General features: G+C 42.2%; 1 protein-coding gene across 5 annotated transcripts in view; it reads right to left on the bottom strand.

Moving 5' to 3' along the window:
• The window catches only part of ehbp1 (EH domain binding protein 1), a 220,170-nt gene that overhangs the window by 175,774 nt on the left and 30,009 nt on the right, over window positions 1–14,387 (bottom strand). For all 5 annotated transcript variants that reach the window (XM_079513278.1, XM_079513277.1, XM_079513275.1 and 2 more), the window contains exon 5: window positions 10,323–10,376. In XM_079513278.1, the coding sequence (XP_079369404.1) occupies window positions 10,323–10,376 (54 nt within the window). The remainder of the gene's footprint in view (window positions 1–10,322; window positions 10,377–14,387) is intronic.

Raw genomic sequence — 14,387 nt, 5'->3', positions numbered from 1 at the left:
GCAAAAATAATTGACAAAACAAGTGAGACAGTAAGCTTTCCACAGCTCCTAGGGTAGACTGCCCTCTGGTGGTCTGATGGTGTAGTTCAGGGCCAATAACATACATACATGAGGTTCGAATAAAATATATTAAAGGGAAAGCAAATAAATGAATTGCAACTGCGATGTCACACACTATTGTGGAGCCAATTTGAGGAAGGCAACATGCATGCATACAAACATGTGGAAGTACACGCATGCATGCACACAAGAGTAATCTGTACACAGTAAAATCCTTACGGGTCCATTTGCTTAAATGTATACACTCAGAGTTAAATGAACAGGATTTTTGACTGTGTGTTGAAGTGCTTTGATGAGTCTCACTTCAACTCCTTATTCTTTGCAGCTCTAAATCCGTCTCTCCATGTGTGTCTCCATCTCTCTCTTCGTTTCTCATTCTACATTTCTCCTGATTCTGTCCCTAGCTCCAATCTGCCCATCCTTCAAATTCCATCATCCCTCTGCTTCTTAGAGCCATCCCAACTGGCACTTTATCTTGGTTGTAATCATTAACTTCAGGGCATGTGTCTTTATAAGTAACTAGGGGGATTCCATTGCCCCTCGGTTCTGCAGTTACCATTATTTCAGTAGTTGGAGCCCAGATTTCCTGTTTTTGAGGGGTGCCAGCCCCTCCTATACACAGGTTTAATGTTTGTCTTTAGTTTAATGTTTGTTTTGAAAACGCCATTGACAATGAAGGGAAGATTTACGTCATAATGTGCCTCATTAGGTCATTTTGTCTCTTTATTGTTAATGGCGTTTAATGTTTGTGTTGGCACCGTTTGTTTTACATCACCATCACCACCATCATCACCTAATCAACATGAGTTAGACTTTAATATATTAGCGCCCCTCACTTCACACGGGTGTGATTTTTTTCTTCTTGTTTTGAGGCTTTATACAGCTTTTTTGTCCTGAACTCTTGTCACATTTGCTGTTGACAATGAAAAGAGAATTTACGTCATGTGTGTCTGAACAAATCGGCTTTTTTGTGGAAACAAACATTAAATGCCAATTGGCTGCGTTTCCTGAACGAATTTAGTGTAAGACTTGTAGTGCCGCACATGCTCAGATGCCCTCTAGGCCGCACACAGAAGCCTGTGAACAGACATTCCGTGCATAGATGTAGATAAGATAGATGTAGGCCTCGGGCCTGGTATGGTAGGCCTGGTATGGTAGGCCTCAGGTCTACCATTCTGAAATTTAATTTAATAATATTTGGACTGCTGGACAGCTGATAGTAGGCTCTCTTTACTCTTAAAAAAAATTATTATATATATATATATATATATATATATATATATATATATATATATACACACACACACACACACACACACACACACACACACACATACATATATATATATACATACATATATTTTTCTTTTCTTTTTTTAAGAGTAAAGAAAGCCTACTGTCAGCTGTCCAGCAGTCCAAATATTATTAAATTCATTTTCAGAATGGTAGACCTAAGGCCTGAGGCCTACCATACCAGGCCTCAGGGCCTACCATTGCGTGGCACATCTATGCACGGACTGTCTATGTTCACAGGCTTCTGTGTGCGGCCTAGAGGGCATCTGAGCATGTGCGGCACTACAAGTCTTACACTAAATGCGTTCGGGAAACCCAGCCATTGACAATGAAAGGAAAATCTACGTCATATGTAGACGAGCAAATCGGATATTTTGGCCAGAAGGAGGTGTATGATGACAAGAGCGCCCCTCACTTCACACAGGTGATTCGTTATACGTGGACCCTGTTGTAAACAAGTGAAATGCTTTATCAGTGTGTCGTCCACAGTAACAGTTTGTATTGAGTTGTGCTTTCATGTGAAATGTACCCATGCATTCTGCAAACTGTTAATAAATGCTTCAATCAATCAATCAGTACTTCGATGTCATATTGATGATATCAGATTCTCCAAATTATGGGGATAAAACCTCAGCAATAATGCCAGTCAGTTGGTCCGACGGTTTATGCATTGATAGATGCTAGAACCTACAGTGTTGCACCGCCGATCCAATCCAATGTGGAGATCTCTGTATCTGTCAACCCATATATGGAGATCCTTGATTGTCATCAGCATATGCCAGTATATGGGCATTCACCCTTTTGTGCCCATATGGAGCCGACTGATTTGTTTTCACCCGATGCCACGACCACACGTTGAGGTTAGACAACACGCTCCATATTTGGAGCGCAGCTGCATTGGGAACTCCTTATATGGTTATGGCTGAGTTATAGTGACATGCAGTGGCATGCACAGATAGACACTAGGGGGTGCCTGCCCTTTTGGCAATGTGCCTTTTTCTTTTACATTTCAGTGTACACTAGTACACTAGTACTACACCACTAGTATGTGGACCATGGTGACATTGACCAATTCTTGATAAAAAGCTTCTAATATATTATTTAGGCCCCAAAATCTATAAATCTCTATTAAGGCAACCGGCCGGTTCCACACGCTGCACAAGGTGCCCTTTTTTCACTTGAGCACCTGCCCCTCTAAATGTCTGTGCACGCCACTGGTGACATGAGCGTGACGATGTGGTCCGCCCACCCCAAACGCTCGCCGGCTGGTCCTCCCTCAGGCCAATTTGAATATAGGATATAGAGTCCTATGAGGCATTAAGCGGACATGTGTGTCTTTAAAAGCAACATGATCCAACCAGACATTAAGAGGATGTGCATGTATTTAACAGCAACATGATCCAATCAGACATTAAGAGGATGTGCATGTATTTAACAGCAACATGATCCAATCAGACATTAACCCTTAGACAGATTACTACTGGAAAACACGTGGAGTTTTGCATTAGTCTTTTCTGCCCTGTACGTGATTTTCCGTAGTTCTCTTTTTTTATTAATACCAATATATTAATTCGGTCCGCACCTCTGTATATAGTATTGAGCATAAATATCAACTACATTTCCCAGAATTCCCGTGTCACGTGACACACGTGTATGCTTTCCTATTGGAAACTGACGCCCAGCCCCCAGTGAACAGGGGGGTTGGTTGACTCCTCCGAGGTGGGCACTGGAGGAAGAGTTTTTCAGCCAGGTTTGCAGTCGCCGCAAAAAAAACAATCTGAAAAATGATCCATCCGTGTCCAGTGGCATTCTCCAGTCCCAGACCGTTGGCCGGGCTGCAACATCCACCCTCGCGGATTACACGTGTGCAATGTTTTTTCTTCTCCCCACCGGAGTTACCACCAAGGCTGATGCCTTCGCTAAAAGGTAATTTTATTGTATTCGAAAATGCCCTAATATGACATGTCTAGTAAGACGATCCCTATATTTGGCCCGAGCCGACCTAGTGCTGATATCAGATAGATGTGGTAGAACCATATATGGATAGATCTAACTGGTTTAGTCATCGTGACATGCATAGTCGGAGAATATATAACAAGGGTCGGTACTATAGGTGATCGACGTAGCTAACAAAAACATCTGATCAAATGAATGTATTGTACTGTGTCTTTGTGGGCCGAATCGTGGCATCGTGGCATACAAATAGATGTTTGTATAATTAGTATCACGATAAAATAATATGGCGACGTTAGAATGACACCACCAATGAGTGATCGCGTGTAATGTAGCTGCCCAGCGTATATCCAGCACCATCACGTCACCACATTCCACTGGCTGTTGGCTAGTAGTAGTTGCTAACAAACACTGCACAAATGGTACTGGCTATTGGCCGGGCCACAAGCCCGGGCAATAGCCAGTACCAATGTTGCTGGATGATTGCGACGCAATGGTGCTGGATATACCCTGGGCAGCTAGCTACATTACCACCGATCACTCATTGGTGTTTCATTCTAACGTTGCCATATTATTTTATCGTGATACTACTTATACAAGCATCTATTTGTATTTGTCATGCCACGACTCGGCCCACAAAGACACTGCACAATAAAATCATTGATCGCCAGCAGCCGGGTAAAACGCCATGTAATAGTAGCGTGCACTGACTACAGCTAAAATGTTTATTTCTTTTTATATATTTAGAACTGGCATCAGATGAGGAGGAGGAGGAGGAGGAGGATGAAGAGTCAAGACTGCGATGGCGTTCTCCGACACTGAACCGGATTCATTCATTCATTCATTTCAGGGGGGGCAGTTTTTGGGTGTTTTTTTATTTAGCCTACTCACACATAACCTGACTCCGCCAGATGGGGCAGCAGAGAGTACACTGGGTTCCCCCCTCCTGCTCCCATCTGGGAACTCTCAGGCAGACTTGATGCCCGGCCACAAAACGGCCTGGCCAATCAGCAGCAGCTAGAAGCGAAGTTGCTCACAAAACGGCCTGGCCAATCAGCAGCAGCTAGTAGAAGCTAGAAGCTGCTGCTAGAAGTTGCTAGAAGCTGCTGCTGATTGGCCAGGCCGTTTTGTGGCCGGGCATCAAGTCTGCCTGAGAGTTCCCAGATGGGAGCAGGAGGGGGGAACACAGTGTACACTCTGCTGCCCCATATGGCGGAGTCAGGTTAACTCACACACACACACCGTCAAGGACTGGGTTTGGGGACATTTGGGAGGAGTAGCTCTGATCCATAGCTCTAAATGCGCATTTAGAGCTATGGATCAGAGCTAGGGGAGGAGTAACTGTTTTGTATGTAGGCCTATTTATTTTCTGTAATATTTATCATTTTATTATGTTAGTAGTCGTAAAAAATAAAAGACGCTTTTACAATGAGTTAGACCTGTCATGACTATTTTGTTCACTATTGTGAGGTTTATTGTATATGACTAAGCAAGTTTCAACTGTGATTTACTCTGTAACGGTAGATGGTAATAACTCAATTTCTTTTTTATAATACAGTATACATTCAAGTCTATATTTTGATACATATCATGGGCACCAAGTCATATCAAAACAATGTCCTTGGATGTGTTTTTTATCAAAACTGTGTTTCTTCATAACAGGTTTTTGAGATACATGCATGAATAGACAAGGTACTGGTAAGACTATGTAAACATGGTATATATCAAAATGTGCGTTAGAATGTCTAATTTTACCCCAAAAAAGAATTGAGTTTATATGATGTTCCAATTTCAGAGCTATGGGGACTTTTAGCTGGATAGGTCAGATTGATCATGACTGACCATGCTATTTATAGATGGCAAAATATCTACAGTGGTACATGTGAGAAACTTTTTATTTTATTTTAATTGAACTAGACAACTCACCCTTTAAAATGAGATATTGCATGGCTATGTATGCCCAGCAGAAAAAAAGTTATTTAGAAAATAAAACTTCAACCGGGCATAACTTTTTTTGGTTGTCCTAGAAACAGAAACAGTGTAAATGCAGGCTCTTTTAAATGGCTTCCAACACAAGAACTAAACATTTTATCAACTCAGTTCATTTTTTTCCTGGAAGCAGACAAGTCAAGCTTTCTCTGAAGGTCTTTCGTTGTCACACATTCACAACAGAGAATTTTCAATAAATCATTCAAAAACGCCATTCTGGCCATAGAGAAGTCTACCTACTATATAGAAATCCTTGAAACGCTCAAAGAGTTAAGAGGATGTGCATGTATTTAACAGCAACATGATCCAATCAGACATTAAGAGGATGTGCATGTATTTAACAGCAACATGATCCAATCAGACATTAAGAGGATGTGCATGTATTTAACAGCAACATGATCCAATCAGACATTAAGAGGATGTGCATGTATTTAACAGCAACATGATCCAACCAGACATTAAGAGGATGTGCATGTATTTAACAGCAACATGATCCAATCAGACATTAAGAGGATGTGCATGTATTTAACAGCAACATGATCCAATCAGACATTAAGAGGATGTGCATGTATTTAACAGCAACATGATCCAACCAGACATTAAGAGGATGTGCATGTATTTAACAGCAACATGATCCAATCAGACATTAAGAGGATGTGCATGTATTTAACAGCAACATGATCCAACCAGACATTAAGAGGATGTGCATGTATTTAACAGCAACATGATCCAATCAGACATTAAGAGGATGTGCATGTATTTAACAGCAACATGATCCAATCAGACGTTAAAAGGATGTGCATGTATTTTAACAGCAACATGATCCAATCAGACATTAAGAGGATGTGCATGTATTTAACAGCAACATGATCCAATCAGACATTAAGAGGATGTGCATGTATTTAACAGCAACATGATCCAATCAGACATTAAGAGGATGTGCATCATGTATTTAACAGCAACATGATCCAATCAGACATTAAGAGGATGTGCATCATGTATTTAACAGCAACATGATCCAATCAGACATTAAGAGGATGTGCATCATGTATTTAACAGCAACATGATCCAATCAGTCATCAAGGGGAGCTGGGTCTAACAGCATCATCCAATCACACATTATGGGCATGTGCTAGGGCTTTAAATCCACTAGTTGACCTTGTTGGTACTAGTTGACCTTTTTGTAGGCCTCAAGATCAGCTAGAATGCTAGATTATAGTCACCAATGTACAGTTTTTTAAATGTACAAATATTATTTAAAAGAAAATTATAATAATTTTTGTTTTTTACATAATAGGCAGTTAAACAACTAGTCCACTAGTAAAATCACACCCGTGTGAAGTAAGTGGTGCAACTCCGTGTGGGGGTGGGAGTTCCAGACCCACAGGAACGCACCCAGGGTGCCGGCCCGATTCCGGTGAGCTGCCCCGCGTCCGAAACGGTTGAGAAATGACAGAGTTACCGTGTGGGGGTCCCTCTACTGTACTGTACTGTACTGGCACACCCGAAATCACCATATATACAGTTGATATGTGCATGTGTTTGTGTGTGTGTTAGGTTGCGCACAGGTGGTGAAAAACAACCATGCTGTTTTCGTGCTCAGACGCACCCACCCAGCCACCCACCCAGCCACCCAGGCACACACATAGTCACTTAAGGAAGTGGTTGCACCACTTAAAAATCACTAGAAGTGAATGCCCTAGCATGTGCATGCCTTTAGAAGCAACCTTCATTTCAGACATGAGTCTAATAACCTGGACTTCTAAAAATCTTTTTATCATCCTGTAGTTTAGTATTTGAATACACAACGACTGCAAAATGGAACGGCTGGAAAAAGATGGTTGTGGTTTGGAGACTGACTACATTTGTGCTTTCAGTGGCTCAGGAAGTAGAGCTGGTGCCTGGGTGGGAGCCGGACGTTTCCAGGTTTGAACCCTGGCTCCAAGTGTCCTCGAGCAAGACACTGAAAATGCTCCAGATGAGCAGGTTGTGTGTGAATGTACAGTATGTACAGTATATCGCATTATGTGCAACAGTGTTACTGTGTATGCGAATCATGGGTGAATGTGAAGTGTGTTCTTGAGTTGTCAGAAAGACTAGAAAGGGCATATGAATATAGACCAGGCATTTACCAGGCATTTTCCCAGTTATTCAATGTGTGACTGAGAGTTCCTGTTCTCTGGGTTCAGGAAGAGATGAAAAACAAACACACGGCAGATGAACGACCTGGAATCCTGACAGGGAAAATAACCCATAACATCCCTGCTTTCTCTGCCGTCCCTCCTCCTCTCAGCTGAGTGTGTGGAGGTGTAGGGTGACCTGCTCTCTCCTCTCCATTCCTGCTGTCAAGAGGCTTGGCAGGGCTTTGATCACTCTGTTATTAGTCAGGTATGCAGAACCTAGGAACTACTTTTCCCTCTCTCACACTCTCTCTCTCCCCTCACTCTGCCCCCCCACCCTCTTTCTATCATTCTTCCCTCGTCTAAAGTTTTCCTCGTTTTTGTGAACTCTTTCTTTACCTCTCGTCTGTTTCTCTCAGTCTTTCCACACTCTCATATTTACCAGACCTCTCCCCCTCTTCTCTTTCTATCCCTCTGGCATTCTTTCTCACTCTATTTTCTTCCTTTCTCCCCTTCACTTTCCCCCCCCCCCTCCTTCTCTGCTTGTCCTTCATCTCTCTCTCTTTCTGTTGTACTGTATGTGCCGAGTGTGTCTGACCTGCCTGTCTCGTTTGGTCAGTATACTAGTAGGTGGAAAATGTTGTCAAATTATAAAGAAATGTAAATGTAAATTGTCAAACAGTCAAAAATAGGGGAATAGCATTGTCCAAAATAGCATATCTAGAAGCTTGCGTCACAGCAGGTCGCAATGCAACGTGCTGTGAGCTTGCAGACCACTATTCATCATATGACCACATGCATACATATATAAAGCTTAACTCATTCAATGACAGACTAAATCATTATTTAATTCACCCAGTGGCAGCAAGTTTTTGTTTATTCTTATCTTTTAAGTAGTCACAGAATATTTATGTCCACTACGATCCACCGACCGTTGATAATTACAGTGCCGTTTGCTGGGTGTTCGTGAATCAAGCGCAAGTCACATGGTTTCCTTGTTCCTGGCAAGGAAGACAGTCAGTGAGTCAAATAGAGACTCATATGTTAGTAAGGAGCGCCATCTAGCATAAAACCATGGAAAACAAAATATGACCAGAATCTTGTCATTGGCAGTGTAGACCTCATTATGACGATAAATATGGTCATTGGCAGGCAATGAGCTCATTAGTTAACTTCATGTCCATGACCAACAAAAAAGGAAAATCTGTTGGATTCTCATATCCTGCCTCTCATGGCAGACAACTTCATTCAACACAAACTATTTGAGATGATTTCCATTTTCCATGACTTTTACAAAATAAATGAAGAATTTCACAGTTTCAGAACCAGTACAATGTTATCCAACAGCCCCCTCGACTTTAGACATCGCGCGCACACGCACGCACACACACGCACATGTTATGAAAGAGGTATTTTGATGCTGCTGGGATTATTACCCAACAACACAACCACCTAAGAATTCCAAACGATTCCTGGCCATACAGGATGTGCGACTTCCCGAAGAATTCAAGGAACAAAGAATTAATTTGTCCAGTGTGCTCATATTCATTTTGACCTGTCCTGCTGTGGAATTGGCAGAGGAAAGAGCTTGTGAACAGAGTTTCCACTCTCCGGGCAGAGGTGTGTGTGCGTCACGTGCGTGTGTTCGTGCGTTCTACAGAGGGAACAGATGGGCTGAACACTCATGGTTGGACATGAGCCAGGCTGCTGGTTGTGGTACCGGTCCAAATAGTTTCCCCAATTCTTCTCTCCCACCCCTCATCCATCCATCCATCCCATGCTGTCAGCATGCCTCAGTCCAACTCTCCCTATCCCATTTCCCCCACCTACCAACATATCTATATACCTCCACTCCTCTTCACCATGAACCCATCACTCTGCATCACCACGTGTGTGTGTGTGTGTGTGTGTGTGTGTGTGTGTGTGTGTGTGTGTGTGTGTGTGTGTGTGTGTGTGTGTGTGTGTGTGTGAGACCAAAGTCATTAAGTACCAGCCGCTCCTCCAGACCATCATTGAACTAGGCTATGGGTGCAATCTACTTGTGTTTATCTTCGGCAGCCTAGGACACGTACACAGTTTGGTTGTGAGAGGCTTCCAACAACTTGGGATGCCAAAAAAAGCAGCCAAACGGCTCGCGAAATTCTGTGCAATCTCTTCCACTATCGGTAGCCGCCAAATATGGCGAAGACGCTGTTACTTGTACCCCTGAAGGGTGTGTGGGAATTTGTCCGGGATTTGCTGATTGCACTCTGTACAGCACCTTGTAAATATTTGTGTCCTTGTATTGTATCTCTTATGTGGACATAAATAAATGATTAAAATGTGTGTGTGTGTGTGTGTGTGTGTGTGTGTGTGTGTGTGTGTGTGTGTGTGTGTGTGCACGCATACTTTTATGTCTGCAAGCAAACCCAATTAAGGACTGAGTGACACATGCATGCCTACGCCTGTGTATAGCTAAAAATAAGACCATTGCTACATGTTTTTTAAGTCGGTCTAGGTGTGTCATTTAAAATTAAACTGTCGGGATCTTAGTATGGTGAATAAATGTGCATTTTTGTTATAAGTGAACTGAAGTGTGCATGCTGCAAGATTCCCTACAACATACTTGTTGACAGACCGCTCCAACAATCAAGCACACACACACTTTGTTATGTGGCAAACTTTGCATTTCAGTTGGGGTTTTTAACATGAGGGCTGGCATCCAGATTTCAGCATGACACACATTTGTAATAGCATAATATGACCACATGGAGGCAGCACTTGCACACAATCAAATAAGGCTTTCACTGAAAACATAAGAATAGCATAAGTGACAGAGAAAAAAAGAAAAAGAACATAAAAACATATAAAGACAAAGTCAGTAGGACATCAAATAAAGACATACATATGGGGAAACTTGGTACTCACATTTTCAATAACAAATGTCCACTCTTTGTCTTCAAACTCTTCTGCATGTGGATCCTGCAGAAGACAACACCACCATGTTAATGAATAACAGCATTAACATTTACAGTATGTGGACTGCAAAGACAATCCACTCAAATATGAATGTAGATGTCCATCCGTCCGTCTGAAACCCTGCATTTTTGCCCACCGGCTGTCTTCCTCCATGCCTTTCTGTCTAGTGTCTGCCTCTCAATCCATGTAAAAATGTCTCTGAAAAGCTACCTGTCAATTTGTCTCCATCTGAAAGTCAGTCAGTCTCCATCAGTGACTTGAAACAGTCGGACAGTAATGGAGATAGTCAGACAGCAATGCAAAGCACTCTGCTTTACTGTCTATGAGGGGACACAGTAATCGAGTCAGTAGGACATCAGTGTTTTATATCTCCCTTAATGCATCGCAACAGTAGTAAATTCTGTAGCTAAATCCACTTTAGCATTACATTAGGAAACCTTGGAACTGAGTCCCCAATGCCAATACAGATTTTACAAATGGGACGTTCGGGGGACAGCCTTACTCAACCTATATGTAACCGGTTTATTGAGTTTAAAGGCAATTTATTTTGAGGTGATTAACCTGAAAACAACAAATGTCAATTTCAATTACCTACATAAGTGGAAAATAGCAGAGAATGCCTACAGAGGATCATGGCTTGATGGCTGTGATGCTCGCATACATAAAGATGATCATATGCACACTTGAAATGAACACATGGTGACACACACGACCATGAATGAGCAAAAATGTGCTATTTGATACACGCCCTTTATATTGCTCTGCAGAATTACACAATTTCAAACCACACTCATTAGACCCTAAAACTGTAGCACTGTCATCTGAAACCCTGTCTCAGTTAACACATTGTATGCCCAGGACGTCTCCAAACGTCTTCATAATAACCTCCTGGGTTTTTTTTTTTTTTTTTTTTAATTGTCAAAGAAACACTGGGTACTCTACGTCTCTATTCTGAAAAAAATCCATGGGCATCAATTGTGTTTAATAGTGGTTGTCTTCAGTGATTTAGTAGTAGTAAGTAGCCTTGCCGAGCCATGAGGCCCATAGGGGCAGGAGCCTATCTCCTGTTTCTGTAGCGTGAGGCAGCTTGACGTACAAGTACACCCCCTGGACATGACGCTAGTATGTCGCAGGGACTTACCCCCAATCCAACCCTTAATGCTGAGTGTCAAGCAGGGAGGCACTGGGTCCCATTTTTAGAGTCTTTGGTATGACCCGGCCGGGGATCGAACCCCGACCTCCCAGTCTCAGGGCGGAAACTCTAACCACAAGGCCACGGAGCTGGTGATTTAGTAGCATCCATAAAAGAAGGCCTGTACTGTATATGCTCCACTCTGCTGAGCTCAGCTGCTTCCAAAACGGCAGACCTGGATCGGTGGGCCCATCTAACCCGAGATGGAAGTAACAATGCTGTGGTGGTATATAATTTGAATGGGCCTCGTGGCTGCATAGGGGCAGCGGAAAGGCTGGGGTGGTTTAGGGACCGTGTGCCCAATGCAGACAGTGTCAGGTTTGATGTAAGTCAAAGTAACGTGTAATAGAAATAGGCTTTCTCATGCTTTGTTGTGACTGTTACCGTGAAACCCGCTCTGAACAGGGGAGGACTGTTTGTTATATTCTAAGGGCCCTGGGCTGACGGGTCCTGGATTTGTTTTTGTTTATTTTATTATTATTTGTATTTTTATAATACTATTGGAAGGTTCATTGTGATATGTCATGCACAGCATAATTTGACCTGCTACATCCAATCTGTATCATCCTCAGAAATGAACAAGAGCACACTTGTTCATAGTGTTGTGTGGTTTAAGATGCCGACTTCCAGAACCACCATTTTCCTTCCATTACAAACCATCAGCCCCGAGGTTTGAGTCGGACAGAGAACCACCGATGCTCCTTTTACGAGATTTACAGACTAGGCTTTAACCCATTTTGGGCGGGAATCCCTTTTGGTGTTTTAAGCATTCTGTTCTACTTTAGCTATTGAAAAATAGCAGATCTACAAGCTCATAGCGCGCCACCGAGTGGCGCGCTACGAGCTTGTAGGTCTGCTATTTTTGAAAAGTCGTGAAAATGTGGTGGAAATCTTTGAATATATATTTCAGAGCGAACGTTTTTAACTAAAATATTTGCTTCTGGGGGGTCCCCGGAACAACATATTTTGAGATGGGGGTCCGTGGCCCAATAGAGATAATTCTGTGGGTCCTTGACATGAAAAAGGTTGAGCACGACTGACATAGAAACATGGGTTTTTCAGAAAACTATTAGGATTCAGAAGCCTTCTTTTTTTAATCGCCATAAGTCCAAAATGGGTTAAGTGGAACTTTCGCTCATTCAAAGTAGACGAGGGCTTTTCTAACGGAGATAGCAGGCCTTCTGGTTTGCAGGGTCATTGTGGTTTCAGGGACCAGCGGTGGTCCTCTGCTGTGTGGCTGTGCTCTGTCCAGAGTGGCTCCAAGTTACGCCTCGTCACACCACAGACTGAATGACTTCCCTTGGAACAGGAAGCAGGGGTGTTCTCAGAATGAGGGGCCGCGCTGAATGAATAAGCAGTACGAGACTTTGGAATTGTGAACCAGGGACATTGTTGTGTAACTTTTTTTCCTTTGACGTTTTTTGTTGTTGTGAAGCACACTGCAGTTTCCAAGTGTATGAAAGGCTGTAAACAAATCTTTGACTTTATACTAGGGCTGTGAATCTTTGGGTGTCCCACGATTCGATTCCGATTCTTGGGGTCACGATCCGATTCAACTCGATTCTCAATCCAAAAACTTTTTTTTTTTTAAATTCAAAAGCATTTTTTTTCCAGATTCAAAACGATTCTCGATTCAATACATAGGATTTAATCACAATCTACTCCAGCCAACTGAAGTGACTATACTCAATACTACAGTAACTTGAAAATGACTTAAGACATGATGTTTACTGTGATTAGGGGGAGCTTACATTTCATATCACAAACACCATGTAGTGGTCGATTTTTGGATATTATGAATCGATTTTGAATCGTTTCATAACGGGAATCGCGATTCTAATTCAAATCGATTTTTTTTTGACACCCCTACTTTATACACATTTACATGACAAAATAGTAGCATTTCAAGATTATCATGAATATTATAATGATTATAGCATGAGCTGAAATATAATTATAGGACGTCATATAGTATTAGCACAATATAAATGTATATGGGTTGAAAACCCCTTGACAAATCTCTGATCTACACCAGCATGGTACAGAATAAGAGTAATAATGGTTGTCATGGAAACCATTATTACCTGTCACTGTGATGGCACTCAGGTGCGGCAGGGGAAGACGACACAGTTTTCGACCGTGCGTGGTCGATGGTTCAGTTTGTTGTTTGTTTGTACGTTTATACAGTTTATTTAAGTTTGAATACTACTGCTGCGAATATGGATTTTCTCAATAAATGGATTGACATATCCAAAAGAAATGCAACGACTGAATATTGAATTCATCACTGCACGCGTCAAACTACAGTTCAACCCAGTTGCCCTGCTGTTTAGCATAGAAGTACAGGCTTCACAAGCAGAATACCACCAAACTGCAACAACAACCTGTATGAATGTCAGGCTAGCTGTGTATTTAAGGCATGGTCTGGGTCTGAGACAGTGAAACAGGTAACAGGACACTGTACATCCTGCCCCGTATGTCAGCAGACACTCTGCATAATGTGCAAGCTCACTGGCATGCAAACGCGACTCGTGAGGACTTTCCATTGACTACATTTACTCTGTCGACGATGACGTTCACAAATTGTGTTACAACTTGTGAGGACCTAGTTACCTCTGTCGTTCATTCATGCACACTGTTACACTGTCTTTCATTCATTGCACACTGTTAGTGAACTTGTGAGGACCTTCTAGTGAGTGACTGTAATATATTTCTCTGTTTAACCGTTAATTTAGCTTAATCTACTTGTGAGCACCTTTGTTTACTTTGTTAACCCATTTTGGGCGGGAACCCCTTTTGGTGTTTTAAACATTATGTTATAA

This window comes from Electrona antarctica (assembly GCF_951216825.1).
Source record: "Electrona antarctica genome assembly, chromosome: 10".
In the NCBI taxonomy this organism is placed as follows: Eukaryota; Metazoa; Chordata; class Actinopteri; order Myctophiformes; family Myctophidae; genus Electrona; species Electrona antarctica.
This window is presented reverse-complemented; position numbering and strand designations above follow the sequence as displayed.